An 18,007-nucleotide genomic window follows, 5' to 3' on the forward strand; every position below is an offset into this window, starting at 1 on the left:
TGCTGCTACCAGGCTTTTAATAGGTACAAAGAGAGTCACCCACATTACACATGTACTTGCTGCCCTTCACTGGATACCTGTGGATTTTAGGATTGATTTTAAGATTTTACTGCTTGTTTTTAAGGCATTAAATGGCCAGGCTCCTGTCTCTATCTGTGAACTGTTGATCCCTTATGAGCCTGATCGCTGCCTGGGATCCTGGGATCCTGGGATCCAGATCAACTATGGGTCCCTTGATCCCTGCTTGACAGGGATTTTTCTGTTCACGCCCCTCGGTTGTGAAACTCCCTGCCTGGAGATCTCAGGTCGGCAAAGTCAGTGTCCTCTTTTAAATCTCTTCTTAAGACTGACTTTTATAATTTACCTTTTGTTGTCTGATGGTGGCCGCGTCTTAATTATTCTATTGTGTATTATCTCATGTTGGATTTTATTTCTTGTGTTATTGTTAAGCACTTTGTAACCCTTGCTCTATAAATAAAGTTTATTATTCTAAAAGCATGAATCTCTAAAAAAAAAAAAAAAAAAAAAAAAAAAAAAAAAAAGTATAAAATGTCCCTGAAACTCAACATTATGCACGCAGAAATACGGCTGCTGCACCGGTGGAGGTCACCTGTAGTGCTTGTCATTGTACAAAACTGCCTGCAAAGGTCAATCAGCAGAAACAGCACCACACTGGTAAAACATCCTACTAATTGAAACTGGGCGAGGTGTGGCAGCACAGAGACATACATTACCACACAGTCACTTTGGCAATTTCTGGGACTCTGGCCAAAGCTATCAAAGCAGCTCTTCCAGGTGGCAAAGAGGCATTTGCCACACAATTAAGAATACAACAATGGTACTCCACTGAGAGGATGTAAGCACCATACCAGAGAAGTCACAATATTAATTAATTTATGTTGATGGAATCTTAAACCAAACATGGAAAAATAACTGCATTGTGATACATTATAATGGGATTCAATAGAAGCATCTCTGTTGTAATATTAGGCATACCTTAGCAATACCAAAGGAGATAAAATAAATAAATAAATAAATACTTTATGCTCACTATAAACTCACTACCATGTGCCACAGACCAACTGTAAATCCCTATATAACAATAATATATGTAATACTGTTGTTGTAGTGTTTTTTTTTTTCAGGGTCCACAAAGAGTGCCTCTGATAAATTACTGTTATATTATCATAGGGCAGAGCCTCACGCACTCAAGAAGACTGGTGTTTGAAACATGATGGCATAAATATCATGGAAGTCTTGTTAGCTTTGCTTGAAACAGGCCTACAGCAAAATGACACTAAACTGTGGCCAAGCACTGTCCTCTTCTGTTCGGGCAATGCTATTGTTTGCATGTAACTTTTTTTCTTTATTTTATTTTATTTCATTTCCCTTTTTGAGAATAAGGACGTGTGGGATAGTGGCACACAGTTTGAAAACTACATGAACATTCTTTTTAGTTATTCATACATTCCCTCACAATTTGTGCATATCATTTAGTATTTATTATCCTGATTAAATCCTCATAATGAATTCACTGTAAATGTTTGTAGGATCTTAAACAAGTGTTGTACCTTGCCCTACCACTCTGTCATGAAGGCCTTGCTTCTGAACAGTGCATATTGGCTATCCCCTATAATTATTGTAATTATTGTATTATAATTAAATGGAAACTTTGGAGGAATAAGTCATCGAGTAGCTACTCCTCACATTTTAAAACTTTATAAAATCACGTAGCAATAAATTAATTGAGATTTAGGAGCATATCCACATGGGCTGCTGAATCAGCCTGCGCCATATAACCCACAGTTCTTGTAGATGTTACCTTAAAACGTTATACGACTAATGTTGGCAAGCATTGCATTCAGAAGTGAGCGATGCACCGCTCATATACGATTAAAATAATCCATACCCAGCCTATGACATACAATCATATCGTGTAGTAGATGAGTCAATATGAATGCAAGGACACAGTATGCTCAATTTGTTCATGCCAGAGGAGTGCACTCTCCTCCAAGGGGGGCGGTCTAGTTCGTCTAGCGGCGGACTGGGCCTTTAAACGCGGCTGTTACCGTTTTTCCTCCACGTTGGCCGCACAGGCGCACTGATCCCAGTCACCTGCTGCAAATCTGAGGCGAACAAGGAAGTCCAGCACTGGAGACTGGATGCCAGGATAGCGTCAAATAAACACCTTTCCGCCGGACTGTAGTTATTTGGTGGTTCGTCTATAGCTACATCGGCGTGAAAACATGTTTAAAAAACTCAAGCAAAAGATAAACGAGGAGCAGTCACCGCAGAGGAATGCGCAGTCACCACAACAGGCCCAGGTTGGTTGTTGTGCAGTTTGTAGCTAACTGTTAACTAGCTAGCTAACATCTGTTTTGGACTGTCTGTGGTGAGGCCAGGGAAATACCCTTGTAAACAGGCCCTAGTTGAGGCTTCAGTGCCGATTAGTTAAAGACAAGCCTTTGACACAACTTGTTGAAGTGTGTCCTGTTTGCTGACGAGCTGGTTTGTAGAGGCTAGCAGCAAGCTAACGTCGTCTAGCTAACAGGCTGGCTAGCTGTCACCAGCTGCTGTGAAGGTGCGTCCAGGACACAAACTAGGAAGTTGTGGCCTCCAAGTTGGGAAAAAAAATACCACAACAGGACGACCAGCCAGCCAACTGGGAAGTCTAGTGCGGTGAAAAAGCTGGAAATGTCGTCAGCATTGTCATGTAAACAAGAGTGGTGTTTGTGCACTGTGCTGCCTGCCTGCATTTTGTTGGTGGGCTGTCAGCCTGGGAGCTTTGACGTGTACTCGCCCTGATTGCGCTTTCCTCTGTCCTCTGCTGTGTCCCCAGAAAAAAAAACTGTGCATATGCCGCTTTTTACTGGAATCAAAGCCCAGGCCAGTTGCTTGATCTAAGTTAACTTCAGTGTTTGTGTTGCCCATAACTCAGGGAGTGGGATGGGCACAGGGGAGTGTTTGGGGTCACCTCTGAGCTGCTTCACTTGGGGAGGCTTTCCAACAATCTATTCACAATTTGTTTTATAAACCCACTGTGTCATTTAGACAAGGTCAGGTGTGTATGGAAAGTGAAACTGGGTGAGTGCACAGATGGGCCCCAGCAGAAAGTGTTTTTCCCCACATGGTCTGATTTACAGTATGTCTGTTCCACACTATGCTTTATGATGAAGAAAATTGGGTTGAAGTCCAATTAATTTCCAGCTGTTACTGAGGAACATTTATAAAAATATTTATCTCCAACATCAAAGACTTTGATTGGCATAATAGGCTGATTGAATGCCCACATTTCTTCCACATGTCAGCACCGTACACGGTCACATAATACTTTTTTTTTTTTTTTTTTTCACCATAGTGTAGAATAGCCTAAAACAACAATACTGCAACATTCAAAACATTAAATACCCCAGGGCTCTGGGGCAGAGCTTAAAGAGTAAGAATTTATGGATTAATTTGATGAACATCAAATGAACATTTTTCTCTGCACAGTATCTTGACAGACTTTTATCTTGACAGATTTTTTTGTACTTTACTACTGTTAATTTGCCAGAGGATAGTAAAAACAATGAAAGCATACTGGTTGGACCTTGAAAAATTATCTAATGTTGTGAGTACTCTTGAAATGTTTGGAGGTAATACATTTACTTTAAAGGCACATTAAGCAATATTACAGGTATTTTTGCAGTAAAATTACCTCTTGCAATGTGCAAGTCATCACAGTAGTTCTTCTTTCCACCAGAAAATTTATAGCCAGCCTGTTGTTTTTGCCTGGTTTGAGCTTTCTAAATTTCTGTAGCAGCCTGTCAACAAGCTCCTCCTCGGCCGAGTCTCCTCACCCTCTTGCTGCTATCAGCTTCATTCAAAACTTCTCTGATGCCACATACTCTGTAGATCAGGTATCCAAATTTCAGATCAGTTGTGCAAGTGCCTCTGTCGCTACATTCTGCCCTGCGGTGACAGAAAAAGTTCATTCAAAGCAGCTACATAATGGCTGAAAGTCTGCAGCTTCGCCACATTTTCAGATTAGCCAGAGACAGGTCAGAGACAAAATAATACAAATAATCCAACAAGAGCCTTGTGAGAGTGAAATGTATCCCTCATTTCGATCCCAAAAATGCTTTTTTTTTTTTACCTTCTTGTTTTGTACAAGCAATCTACTGTACAAGCATTACTGACACTGTTTACAAGTGGAGTTTGAGCTCTCAACACCTGCAGCTTTAACCTTATCATGCCTTGATGTTAGATTGATATATAGACATAGGCTCTATCTATCTATTTGTCTATCTATGTGTCTATTTAGGAATGACTTTGCTGTCAAACCAGTTGGGCATATTTCAAATCATTTTTTTTTAATGTTAACGTTAACTACCTAGATGACATACTTGTCATTTTTTGGCGAATTTTTTTTGTTACACTTTGTCAGTGATTGGAATTCATGACATTGTCCTATCACAAAACCTGCTTGTCAAGCTGAACAGGTCAAAGGAGAAGCGTGATAAATAGTGGAATGCACTGACAAGGTGGTAGACAGGACAAATAGCGAGACTGAATTACCATAATGGGGTTACTGTATATCACACTTATTTTAGGCTACCAAAAAACTTCAATCTCCGGTATAATCCGGTTTTTACACATTTGATTGCTTATTCAGAGATGGACCGTTATCTGGTTTGTGTCTTATGATATTGGAAGGGGAATTGGTAGGGTCACTAGGTCAGGTTGGCTTTGTGGAAGATCATGTTTGATACACGTTTATAATGTCTCGCTGCTCTTTTTTGTTTTTGTTTTTTTACAGGGGGCTGGAGAGAGGCGCAGCAGCCACACCCCTGCATTACACCATGACGGCACACCCTCTCCAAGTGACAGAGAGGTAAGCATGGAGTTACTTTGTGACTGATGCAGTTTCAATAAGCTTGCACTTATACTGCCGGCTGCCTGCACAAGTGGAGCATTCCCTCCCCTCCCTACTTTATATTCACTGCGATCAGTAGACATCTTTTAGTTATCAGTGCAGCTCAGTGATATGGGCAAGTACCCAAAATCTTCCACTCTTAACGCCCCCTAAATAAAGAATTTTTAATCAAGCCCTAATCAATGGCTACACTAGTAAGTCAGAGTAAATCTGTGGCAAGTAAATGTCAGAACTGTAGTTTCCAAAGAGGGCAGGCTATGATACCTAATTCAGTGCCCGTTCTCAGTCTTTGATGTAAGCTGCTAAAATTATCTCAGCTGTCAGCTTTCCAAATCTGATTGCAGCTGGTTTGCACACTGATGATAGAGGCAGATTATTCACATTGAATTGTAGATGTTGCGTTACTTACCCCACTTCAGTGTTTTGGTTGAAGACAACAGATGGGAATCACCACAGGGCATCTAATACGTTTAACAGAGTACATGGACCTCCTTCAGTTGACTGCAGGAAAAAAGCTGGATTATCCCTTAGGGTAATGTCCAATTTTCAATAAATTCAGAGCCTTTATACTTCTCATTTTTTATCATCACAAACATTTGGGAGATCATCATTACACAGTCTTTTGTCAGAAGCTTTGCACTTTAAATGAAATACCAATATATGTCGTCACAGTGTCACAATGAGATATTACAATGGCGTAACAATCCTATTTTCCTCCCCTTCAGCCCTATTTAAGACAGGAGATGAATTATTTTTCATTAATGTACCGAAACAGCCCCCATAAAACCAGATTCTCCATCCAAGGCACTGGGAAGGGCATTTTGTTTGTGGCGAGCAGACCATATTTCAGCATGTTAATGAATTATTGATGTATCCTCCTTTCAGTGTTTTTTCTCTAGTGAGTTGTTGCAGTGTTTTTCCCCAGTGATCTCTGTTGATGGGTATGGACAAGTTTATGTAAGACTTCTTTGACTCATTATATTGAGGTACATTAGCAGTGAAGTGTACAACATGACCAAAGATGGATGATGCAACTCATGGTTAATACATGTATTTTAGCTTTTAGTCTGAGCTGTTTGATCTTTAGATTATTAAAAAAAACGGACCTGCGTTATTTATGATTGTTCATTAATGACACATTTGCTACACTTCACACAGCAGACCCCAAACTGGAAAGGTCTTTTGAGACATGCTTGTGATGAAAGGCTATATAATGAAGGTATACAGTAGCTTTTGGTCAAATTTAGACATCCTTGTCTCTTTCGCCTCTGGAAGCACAGAGGGTCTCTCATAGCTGGGGACCATGTGCCTGTCAACTTAGAAGCTTTCTCATCATCACAGCATCTTTGATTTTTCACCTCACAATCTTTGACATCGCTGACACAGTCTATTTGATAAATTTCATTAAGCCTAAAAAAGGAAACATAACCTATTTTTGAGAGCATCATGACTTGAGATGACTTCAGAGATGTCAAATGGTTATTCATAACATTGATGTTGATTGGGTGTTTCACTTTCCCCCTTTTCTTCTTTATCTTCCTATTTCATATCTTTCTTACTATGTCTTTCTCTCCCTCCCTCTCTTTCTCTCTGACTCTCTCTCCCTCTCTCTGACTCTGACTCTGACTCTCCATCCATCTCAGTCTCTCTGGCCAGCCTGTGCAGAGAATATTCTGGACAGTCTGGCAAGACGACCCCCTCAAGGCTATTTTCACACTCATGGTGTTGTTTTTTTTCCATTGCTCTCTGTCTCCCTCTCCTCTCCCTACCTTTCGTCCCGTTACTGCACTGACGGGGTCAGATGCTGGCCGGGATGATAGCAGAGCCCGCTTTTCTCTCTGAGTATACTATCTTTGCTCTGGACCATTCAAAACGACCCAAAACGGCCCAGGTAGCCAGTGTGGTGAGTTTGTCCTCACTCCCTGCCTCCTCCCTTTCCTCTTCCCCCTCCTCCTCCTCCTCCTCCTCCTCCTGCCCTGTTCCTTCCTCGCATCTCAGTACCTTTGGGGACTAGGTAGAGGATTGTGGCCCAAGTAGGGACAGCTTGTTCCCTGCTCTCTCTCTCTTTCTCTCTTTCTCTCGCTCTCTCTCTCCCTACTTCCTTTGGATTTAGCAATAAGAAGGCATCTCACATCTAGGCTAACCTTGCATCCAGTGGGAGTAATGGTTTATACTGTGGGATAGAAGCTTGTGTGCTTCCTGGCATATGCTGGTGTATTGCCCTACCCTTCAGTTACTCTAATCTGTCACAGGACTTGAATGTCATCCTCCTTGTCTTTAGGTATCCCTTAGCTCTGAGCTGCTTCCCTTTTTAGACCCCCAACATTTTGTCTGTTATGTTGACTGATGGCCTTTGTTCGTTCTCCCCACAAGCCTGTTTATTTGGAGATTTGTTGTTGTCCTTTTATAAGCTGTGGGTTCTTTAAGCTGTGGAAATGTTTTTTTTTTCTTTTTTTCTTTTTTGTTTTAGCTTTTCCATATGAACAAACAGACCCGGGGCACCTTGGTACATGCCCTTGTTGAGCTCATATCATAAACTGTGTGTTCCTGTTTGGAGGCTGTTCAAGCTCATATTCAAATAAATGATCTTGCAATAGTCACACACAAGAAAAACAAATGTACATATGCTAATTTGGGCCAGAAATTACTTTATTTCAAATGTATCCTTAATTACTACATGAGGAAAGGTAAAACAAAATAATCTTGTCTAAATCTAAACCTCCATTTTGTAAACATGATATTTTCTGGGACAGGAAATGTTTTGGCATCACATGCAATAAATAAAGATGTTGTATTATTTCTGTGTTTAATTTTAAATAGATATGAGGTGTTTTGCTAACTCAGTAACTGCTCCATGGCAAGAGATTGAGGGTGCTTTTCTGCTGTCACTATGATGTGCATCTGATTTTAATATGCTGGTTCAGGCTGTTTACCCTGCTCCCCGTAGCACTGGTACAGTTTTCAAATGCTCTGGGTATTTTATGGTAATATTGATGTATCTTATAACAGCAAAAGTAGCTGAGGTAGCTCATTATTTGTAGGTAATGCTAATTTGTACTGCCTAGGGTTACAGTAGTGGCCCCATCTGAATAGTGTCCTCAGTGTTTACTGATGCCAATAAATACATACTGGTAATGTGGGCAAGTCCTTGGTCCAGTCAGTCATCATGTGAAAATGGGTCCTCATGATAGCTCCAACTCCTTACTCCATATCTTAATATAATCTAAAAATCCACACAGTTCTTTCTGGGTTAGCCTAAAACTTATTTTTCCCCTGTTGAAATGCCTTTGTTGTTATTTATATTTCCTAGATTGTGGTGAGCATTAAATTATTGCTTTATAGTCCAGAGTATATTCATTGTAGTAAAGCAGTCGAGATTGTTTATTGTCATCACAGTGATAACACAACCACACCAGACTTTTTCATCGTGCTAGTTTTTTCCTCATAATTGGAAATGTCAGCCATGTCATCAACACACTTAGGGTGAAAATTTATGCCATAAAGTGTTGGTCTGTGAAATGTCAATTGCTTAAGCATACTATGTAATGTCCATTGCATATTTCTGTCATTCCAGCAGGGCTCTACTGAAGGAAAGATGTTGTTTTTCCTGTCTCTGTAAGCTATCTGTGTGGTGGCAGCTGATAAAGATACCACTGTCTGCCGCTGTGATCCACAATGCAAGTGCTGTAGAGCACAGGAATTTTAATTCATAAACTATTTGAAGCATTGGAGTGTTGTTCATAGTTAGTGACCCCTTTTACACCTGGTATTAACATGTGTCTCGTATCTAGATTGTTTGTGGATTAGGGATGGGATGATATAGGATTTTATCATTGATTATGATTTTAAAAAAAAAATAAATAAATAAAAATAAATAAACACTAATGAAAAGTTGACTGTGGTGAATTTCCATTATCGGGATCATTATAAATTGGGATAATTGTGAATACTCTCACATGAGTGATTTGAAAAGCTATTAAGTTCGCTATATTAATATCCTGGTTTATATATACTCAAAAAAAAATTTGGTGCCAAACAAAATGTAATGTGAGGTGATTCCAGTATGTTTTAGTGCCACTTTTAAGTTTTAAGCATATTTTGATGATCAGGATAATATTGTGAATCACAATTATTTTGACCAGGATAATCGTGGCATGAATGTTTCATATGCCTATTCTGGATATGATTTAGCTGGAATACATTTACACTTGGTATTAATATGTATCTCTAGTGTCCGCACTGGGATCCAATTGCTTGTCGTTATGAGTCACATGATATTATAAACGTATGATCCTCTGCGTGTTTTTATTTATTTATTTTTGAATAATGGTAACTGTGTGCAATTTCTGCCCATCTATTTGTTGAGTATGGATTGAAGATGCAACTGCATTTACACTTCTGTTCAGTGTGGTTACGACACGTCCCTGACCACCTCCAGAGGCAGTTCGGGCGATTAGATCACATCATCTGTCCTCAAAGCATCTTGGGTGCATTTACGGCTGTATTTTCAAGTGGTCAAGCACTATCTGATTGCTGCCTGACCACCCAAGACACATTCTAACACCAGGTGTAAAGGGGGCCTCAGAAGTGAGAATGGGACTTTACAGCTGTGTCCCTTATGTGCTATTGTAAGGGACGTTAGTATGCTATTCATTTACTTAATCTTCTGAGACTACATAAAGAGTCTCAGAGTTTGCCTTGATCTCTGACCTTATCGAGGCTTAGCCTGTCAGCTTGTTTCACTTCACGGTAAAATCAGTGTTGTCTTTAAGCTTGTTTAGCTTTTCTGACACCAGAACACAGACATACACAATATACAGAAATTGCTGCCTACCTCATCATTTGGTCTTAAAGCCCTAATTTTCTAATCAGATTGGAACCATTCTCAAATTACAACACCGATTAAAACTGATCCTTCAACTCCAGGCGTGACTACCGTGCCATCTACAAATGTTCTGCAGGAAACACTAAAAATATCTTGATTGTTTTGTAGAATATCCCAGAGGAAGGAGTAGCTAGGAGCTGGACAAGGGAGGAGAAAAATCTGCTTACTCTGACCCTGCTTCTAACAAGTCAACTAAACCAAGCTGCTCAATGTTTACACACTTCAATTTTGACTCTGTGCTCTTGTAATACAGCTGCGCACAGCACCGCCAAGCATCTTTTAATTCAAATACTGGCTCCTTTAATTGAGTTTGACTGTTTGTTTGTTCTGACTTCATGGCTGTTCAGTAGTGTATAGTTTTAACCCCTTTTTGTTTAATGTACATAGAGATGCCTTCTTTTGTGTATTTAACCCCTCTGTTTTTTCCAAGTTGCATGAGGGTACCCATTGCCCCTGCATTGCTCCCAGCAATACTAATATTGCTCCCTAAAGAGTAATCAGGGAGTGGCACGCTGGGTGTGGATGACTAACTGGCCCGGGATAAATCCCCTGGCACATTTTATTTTCTCACATTTTATTTTTCTGCAGAGTGCCTCTAAAGGAGTGACAAGGTCTCCCAGAGGCAGCGTCAACGGAGATGCAAGTGCTTCTCCCCAGGTATGTTTATCACCCAATCATCATCAATCTCTTCAGTAAACTTCAACTTAATGCTGTAATGTTTCAGCTGCCATGCTGAATGTAGCATCAGGGACTATGAGACAAAATCTTGGGATCTAGTCACTTTTAGTGAATTAAAAGCTGTTGTAAAATGTAAGGAAACATCATCAACAACTGTAAATGTTAATTATGTTTTTACTGCTTGCACTTTTGATGTATTGTACTGTGTGCTTGGTGTTGTCTTGTGAGTTTTTAAATCATATCCAAATCATATCCATGTACTGCTGCTCTTCTTGGCCTGGTCTCTTTTGTAAAGGAGATTTTAATCTCAGTGGGATTAAACTGGTTAAATTAAGGATAAATAAAAATAATAAATGGACCATATTCCGCAAATAACCACATTACATCAAAACGTGAAATAAGAAATGTTCTTGTAAACAGCATTTTCTTAGTATAATATCCCGAATAAGGTCATAGTTGGAGTAATGCTCTGATTAAGACGTGGAGTATTCCGACTTCATTTGGGTTATTAAAGGGTATTTTTGCAATGCATATACATCAATCATAATATGTCATCCTCTTTGAATTTTTGTGACAAATTGCGACACATACAGCAGTCCAACTGCTTGATGGCTCATGTTCTTTTATGACCTTTATGGTGAATCACTACTATCAACTAGTACTTTGGAAAAGATGACCAACAACGAAGGCAAAAATCTCATTTTTGGGATGAGGTGGAAACACACTGCATGCTCAAATATTTTCTGTGAAATGAACACACAGGGCCCTATCTTGTGCCACCCGCTATCCGCTGCCACTACCCGCTACCCGCAAATTGCGGATTTAGGAACGTCCGCTATCCCTAAATGGTATCTTGCGCCACCCGCTACCCGCTATCCGTTATGCCGACTGCATCATTTGCGCCTGGAGGTGCGTCGTGGGCGTGTTTCATGCGCTATCCCTAAAGTTGCTATCTTGCGCACACACTTTAGGGATAGCGGATAGTGGGTGGTCAGGACCACCCGCTATATCGCCCCGACGGAGCCTCACCACGCACACGGTCGGACTGATACCGGGACGCCGCCGGAATGGACTGAGTATATTACTCATATAGACTGTTTAGAGGAAAGACTGTTTTAATTGGACACTTACGCCAGCACGTTTTATTGTTTTATCATAAGCCAGCAGCTGTGCTATATTTTTATTTTTAATATTTCATTTGCCCAATCTACCTTGTCAATAAATTAGTTTACACATAGTTCCACCTCTGCCTCTTGTGTGTCTGTGGTGTGACCCGGGGATTTTACTCAATCAGTACAACCTTGTGACACGTCCACTTGGACACATGTGGCTCCACCTCCCGAATTAACTCGCCTATAATATAATATAATATATAATATGTATATAAAGCCAACTTGCTTTAGCCTCAGTAGAAGCCCTGAGAAAATCTATCTCCCTCTCTCCATCGCGGGTTTAGGATTTAGGATTTAGGATAGCGCATCCTGCCCTTAAAGGCAATGGCACCTGGCACACTGATTGGTTTAACTGGCGTAACGCCCAAAACACGCCTATGCATAATATAGCGGGTAGCAGAGGTGTTTTGCGGATAGCGGGAGGTGCACAAGATAGCAACTTTTACGGGGGAACGCCTCTTCCTAAATCCTAAATCCGCAAATAGCGGGTTTAGGGAGTCTGGCGCAAGATAGGGCCCACAGTGTCTTATGTAGCACTTGGTAAAGCCAGGAAATATGAATGGAATCATTGTATAACCAACGCCTGTAAACAGATAGTAATCTGACTTTTGTCATATTTAGGGGAAGGCCAATAATCTGATTATTGTAACTGTGGGCATTGTGGATTAACATGAATGATGTTAGAATTTTATGTGATTTCTCATAAAATTTCCTAACAGAGAGACGAGCACCAGTCATTTGCCCAGAAACTACAGCTGAAGGTTCCCTCTGTGGAGTCTCTGCTTCGTGGCGGTGCCAGTCGGGCAGAAAATTTGTTCCGCTCTTCCTCTAGAGAGAGCCTGGTACGCAGCCCGTCCAGAGAATCCCTGACTCCTTTTGGGGAAAATGAATCTGTGGCCACCCCAACGTACGACCCCCCTTCAGATATTGAGAGTGAGGCTGAGGAGTCACCAGGAAATGCAGAGGCCATGTCCAAAGATCAGCTGCTGCATCGCCTGCACAGGGTGGAGAGGAGCCTGGGAAACTACAGAGGGAAGTACTCTGAGGTGAGGCTCATAATTAAATTTTCCACCCAAACTCTCCACTGACGGTTAAGAGGTTTAATTTGTTAGCTAGTTCTGATATACAGTATATCATGATATAATGCCCAATCTACTCATCATCTCTCTCTCTCTGTAGCTTTCTCTCACCCTCTTTCACCCTCTCCGTATGATTCTCTCTAAACTTTTCTTACTGTTTTTTCTTAGCCTCTGACTTACTTCTGCTTTATTTTTCTACAGCTGGTTACTGCTTACCGAACCGTGCAACGAGATAAAGAGAAAACCCAGGTAAATTTCACAATCTACAGTGTCAGTTAATATGTTTTGTGATCTTGATACTTCACAGATTGCGCTTTCCCTAGGAGGTCATTTTCGAAATGAATTCTTATCATGAACTGATCGGTTGTACGTTATTCTCTGCTCTTATCCTCTCAGGCCATCCTTAGTCAAAGTCAAGATAAAGCTCTCCGCAGGATAGGAGAGCTGAGGGAGGTATGGCAACAATGTGATTGTTGTTATCTCGTCATGTCAATATCTTAACCTCGTGTATCTCTTCCTTTGGGCTATCAGAGCAGACACGTGCTCAGCAAGCACTAGTAACAACAGAAGAGTGTCTACTCCTAAATTCCTCTTCTGAGATTTCGTCATATTGCACACAGTACCAACACAGCAAGTTCTTTATCTAAAACATTGCTTTTATTACAGTATTGGATTTATAGTCAGGACTTAACTGTGTATTCCCTTAAACAAATCTAAATAGTTTAACATAATGAGTTTTGAACGTATTTGATGATCTCCAGGAGCTTCAAATGGACCAGCAGGCCAAGAAACACCTGCAGGACGAGTTTGATGCTGCCCTGGAGGAGAAAGACCAGATGATCACCGTCCTCCAGACCCAGGTCAGTGTGTGGGTGTGTGGATATGTGCGTAGATACATGTTGAGGACACAGCCAGAGTTTTTAATCTTGTCAAGCCAAGAAAGTATTAATTCATGTTGGGCAAAAAAACTAACCTCAATATATACATTTTCTACCTCAAGATACATTTGCAAAGAGCATGTCATACAAACAATATTTACACTTGTTTTTCTGTAGTGGACTACAGCGTATCTCGTGGTCACTAAGTACACAGGGTACCAAATAACTGACCTTTGCGGTATGAATATTGATGCGGACAATAAATGAGGATGAAGGAAAATGCACAGACTAATGCATGGATAAAATCATGCCACATTTGGAAAATTAAACTCTCCTTGATCCCAGTAGTAGAAGAGGCTTCTTATCTCTTAGCTGTGGTTTTGTCTCCTTGTCCCAGGTGGCTCTGTTGAAGAAGCGAGTCAAGGGGGTGTCTGATGGTGCTGTGCCACCTGAGAATGAGGCCTCTCAGTCTGCAGATGCTGTGGACTCTGCTTCAGCCCCACAGAGCCCCTCTAAGGAGCCAGAAGTAGAGCCTGGTCCCACTGAAGGTAAGCACATATTTATTACATATGCACATATAATTTGAGTAGATGTATCATGTGTAATGGTTAAATAACAATTTGAATGGTTGTTGACTTTAGAGTTACTATTTAAAAGCCGTGACTAGCTTTATTTTGAGAGTGTTGCATTTTGTCTTCTGAGCAGAAGAGGGCAACAGTGATCCTGCCAAAGTGATGGAGGCACTGCAAAAGAGAGTGAAGAGGCAGGAAAACCTGCTGCAGAAGTGCAAAGACCTGCTGCGAACACACAAGGAGCGCAGTGCCCAGCTTAGCAGTGAGAACGAAACTTTGCAGGAGCAGCTGCAGGAGAGACTGCAGGAGCTGGAGAAGATGAAGGTAGCCAGCCTTTGTGTATTAACAACTACATTATACCAATCCTCATCCTGCTCATAAATGTTTATTAATGGAAATCATCAAGGAATTTCCATATTAAACTATTCTATCAAACTTCCCACTAATCTCCCTTTTTATACCAAGACCAGCATCACCTATAAGATATTTTCAAATGTAAAACTGTTAACCAGATATTTCAAAGGAATTCCCCAGAGACAGCCAGTTACTAGAAATTGATGTGGCGGTGAACTATAATTATGATGAGTTTTGATTAATATGGGGTTGGGTCAAGATGTTCCAAGTCACTCAACAGTGTATTTGAGCTATTGAATATAATGTTGTAAATCTTCTTCCACAGTCTTCATGGTCCACTGATAATGTGACTCCATTATCTCAGTGACACAGTGGAATGCTGTGGTTCTCACAGTCCGAGCCTCCAAACACTCTGGCTCGGCTCCAGGAGCGGGGTTCATGTCATGTCAGCTTGACATGAGTGGAACTTGATTTTTTTTCTTACTTCAAACAATTTGCTTTAGTGCTAAGCATACGGCATAGATACTATGATGTTTTGTAGCATCTACTCGCCAATGTTTGTTGGTAGAAAGACTTTGTGATAATAGACAGTTTGTCTGTGTCTATATGTTTGACTTGCATACTTTGATTTTTGTGTACTGAATCTGAACAATGTTTTGGAATTGGGCCTTTCCTGTGTCAGGAAGAGCAGAGGTTAACAGGCGTTTAGCCATCCTAAACGGCGTGGCAGCATCCTGGAATGGCTGGCCTGTGCTCATCCTCTGCCTCTGACAAATACCCTGTAAAACAGGCCAGCTGTCCACAATCCAGTCCTTCCCTCTCAGGGATTTTAGAATTTATTATATACTTTCCTGCTTCATAGAACAATACTTATTGTGTAAAGTGTACTGGCATCAGTGCATTAGTGTTATGGATTTGCATATGGATTTTTTTCTTGATATTGATAGTAAAATTCTGGATAATAGCATATCTGTATTTTTATTTCTGAGCCTTTTTGAACATGTAATGTTAGTTGTTGCATCGCTCTGTAAATCAGTTGGTTGAGTAGACACTCAAGCCCCATTACATTGATCAAACAACTGGGAAATATTCAGTCCAGCATTTCCTCTTTAGTAACCACCAGCTAAATAGCCGTGGCATAGAGACACAGCTACTGCAGGCCACTGCTGCTAACCTGGCCTGTAATTTGGGTTGGCTTGTTGGTTAAGCTGGGCTTGTATAGACTCTGGTTGCTTGCCTTGTGGGTGAGGTCTCCTGGGTGGTGTAGCAAGCATCTCATTTTCTGTGTCTGGCTGGTGAAACATATATTGCCTGCGAAAGACTACCACTGTAAAGGCATGAAAAGTGTCACTACTTTGAAGAACATGCAGCAAGTTACACATCATGAAATTTGAGATTGCCTAATTGTATTTGGGTCATATATATGTTTATGTTCATAGGAACTGCACACCACAGAAAAGACAAAGCTGATCACTCAGCTGCGTGATGCCAAGAACCTCATTGAACAGCTGGAGCAGGACAAGGTGAGGGAGAAGAGTCTTTTATGCTTTGGCCACATCTTGACTGAATATCCTGCAGACCCTCTTATTTATGAAATACAGCCATGTTTTTTACTCTGCCACTGAGGAAAGAGGTCAGAAACACTGCAGTCCCAGGTTTTTGCTCTTAAACTTTGACCTCAGCTCTGTGGGATAGACGGCAGCTCATGAGATCACGTTGAGGAATGCACCGACAAATGTCCGAAATGATTACAGGCCCAGAACCTGATTCAGAGTGAAAAATGTAAAGACAATGCTTGTCAAATTAAATTTAGTTTGAGTGTATTTTTATCTCTGTCTCTGAATGTAAAACCTTATTTTTCGACTATGGCTTGTTGGTATTTAGGGAATGGTCATTGCAGAGACAAAGCGTCAGATGCACGAAACTCTGGAGATGAAAGAGGAGGAGATTGCTCAGCTACGCTCCAGGCTTCAGCAGGCGAGTGCCCAGAGAGACGATCTGCAGGAGCAAAAAGAAAAGTCTGAGAAATCAGGTGAATGGAGTCCACCACTACTATAAATGAGCAGTGAAAAGATGTTTATGGTTGTCTTGACGATATGTTTTCCTTTATAGCTTTTGAAGAACTTGAAAAGGCTTTGGGTGTAGCCCAAAGGGCAGAGGAGGCCCGAAAGCAGCTGCAGGTTCAGCTGGAAGAGCAGGTGAAAGAAGTAGAAAGGGCCAGTGAGGAAGAGAGGAAGAGTTTGCAGCAGGAGCTCACACGAGTTAAACAGGAGGTTGTCACCATAATGAAGGTCAGGAACTGTCTGTCATCGCAACACTCCCTTTCCATCTGTTTACATTTCAAACAGGAAATTTTTTGCATTAACTGTTTTCCTTTTCATCCTTTTTTTTTTTGGTTCTTTGTTAATAACAGGGTGTCTGCAGGTCTTTAAAATGACTTATATTCAATTTTATAAATGTTAGGCCTGAAAAGTCATTAAATTTGAATTCCTTTCTAAAGTTCATTATATTTTCTTAATCCTTTTTCCATTATTTCTTTTTGTCAAATTTATTTGAGCATAACAACAGTTCATAAAATTATCTGGTCAACTGACTGACCGTATTCCTACATGAAACATGCACTGGACTAAATATACAGCACTAATCTTTATCATTATCTGTAATGCTTTTTGCATGCATTTTTTTTTAAAGATGATGTCCAAAAATGTGTTGTTAAATTTGTCTCAGAAATGTCTTACAAGCATCATATTCAGTCCTCTGATACCTGCAGACACCCTATAATATCCAGAGTTGTATGCACTTAAGGTCCAGATTTCTGTTCACATTATCAGATATGATAACATACATTTCAGCTGCAGTGAACACTAAAAAGACTAATAAACAGTCACAGTAACCAAAAATGACCAGTTGAAAAAATTTCCTCTACTCTCTTCCACACAGTGCAAGTAATGGTGATGCATTTTAATTTTTTTTTTTTTTTTTTTTTTTTTAATTGCAATAGTTAATCTACTTTACTTATATTAATATTGTAGAAATCATCTGAGGAAACAGTTGCCAATATGGAAAGATGCCACAACGAGGCACTGGCTGCTAAAGAAGAGGAAATAAGTGCCAGAATCAACCAAGCTTTGGTGAGTGCTTAAGATTTTTATTAATTTCATTCACCCCATAATCACATACAGCAGATGAAAAACAGTTTTAAAAATATGAATTGGCAAGCTGTTTGTTTTGTGTTGGATGTAGGAGCAATGCAAAGAGCAATTTGCCCAAAAAGCCAAGGAGCATGAACAACAGACTGCTCTTGCTCTGGAGGATGCAGAGTTACAAAAGACAGCTCTGAAGGTAGAAGCTGACAACAAGGTTAAAGAGATACAGCTGGAGCTGGAAGCTGCAAGAACTGTGAGTTTTGTACCACTGAATACATTTGAAATTGTGTTTAATTTATTTAAGAATAATCTGTTTAGAAACATAATA

At 40.4% G+C, this 18,007-nt stretch overlaps 1 protein-coding gene across 2 annotated transcripts in view; it reads left to right on the top strand.

Moving 5' to 3' along the window:
• Positions 1 to 2,115: 2,115 nt before the first annotated feature.
• Positions 2,116 to 18,007, top strand: part of golga4 (golgin A4) — a 29,037-nt gene continuing 13,145 nt past the window's right edge. Inside the window, exons 1-15 of one of the 2 annotated variants that reach the window (XM_030070913.1) lie at positions 2,116 to 2,324; positions 4,799 to 4,873; positions 6,717 to 6,818; positions 10,389 to 10,457; positions 12,370 to 12,696; positions 12,931 to 12,978; positions 13,126 to 13,182; positions 13,491 to 13,589; positions 14,005 to 14,155; positions 14,313 to 14,503; positions 15,973 to 16,056; positions 16,418 to 16,565; positions 16,646 to 16,824; positions 17,566 to 17,664; positions 17,777 to 17,932. In XM_030070913.1, the coding sequence (XP_029926773.1) occupies positions 2,247 to 2,324; positions 4,799 to 4,873; positions 6,717 to 6,818; positions 10,389 to 10,457; positions 12,370 to 12,696; positions 12,931 to 12,978; positions 13,126 to 13,182; positions 13,491 to 13,589; positions 14,005 to 14,155; positions 14,313 to 14,503; positions 15,973 to 16,056; positions 16,418 to 16,565; positions 16,646 to 16,824; positions 17,566 to 17,664; positions 17,777 to 17,932 (1,863 nt within the window). In that variant the 5' untranslated portion in view covers positions 2,116 to 2,246. The remainder of the gene's footprint in view (positions 2,325 to 4,798; positions 4,874 to 6,716; positions 6,819 to 10,388; positions 10,458 to 12,369; positions 12,697 to 12,930; positions 12,979 to 13,125; positions 13,183 to 13,490; positions 13,590 to 14,004; positions 14,156 to 14,312; positions 14,504 to 15,972; positions 16,057 to 16,417; positions 16,566 to 16,645; positions 16,825 to 17,565; positions 17,665 to 17,776; positions 17,933 to 18,007) is intronic. The other variant, XM_030070914.1, reaches the window with a different exon arrangement.

Source organism: Myripristis murdjan, chromosome 15 (genome assembly GCF_902150065.1).
Source record: "Myripristis murdjan chromosome 15, fMyrMur1.1, whole genome shotgun sequence".
Lineage (NCBI taxonomy): Eukaryota > Metazoa > Chordata > Actinopteri > Holocentriformes > Holocentridae > Myripristis > Myripristis murdjan.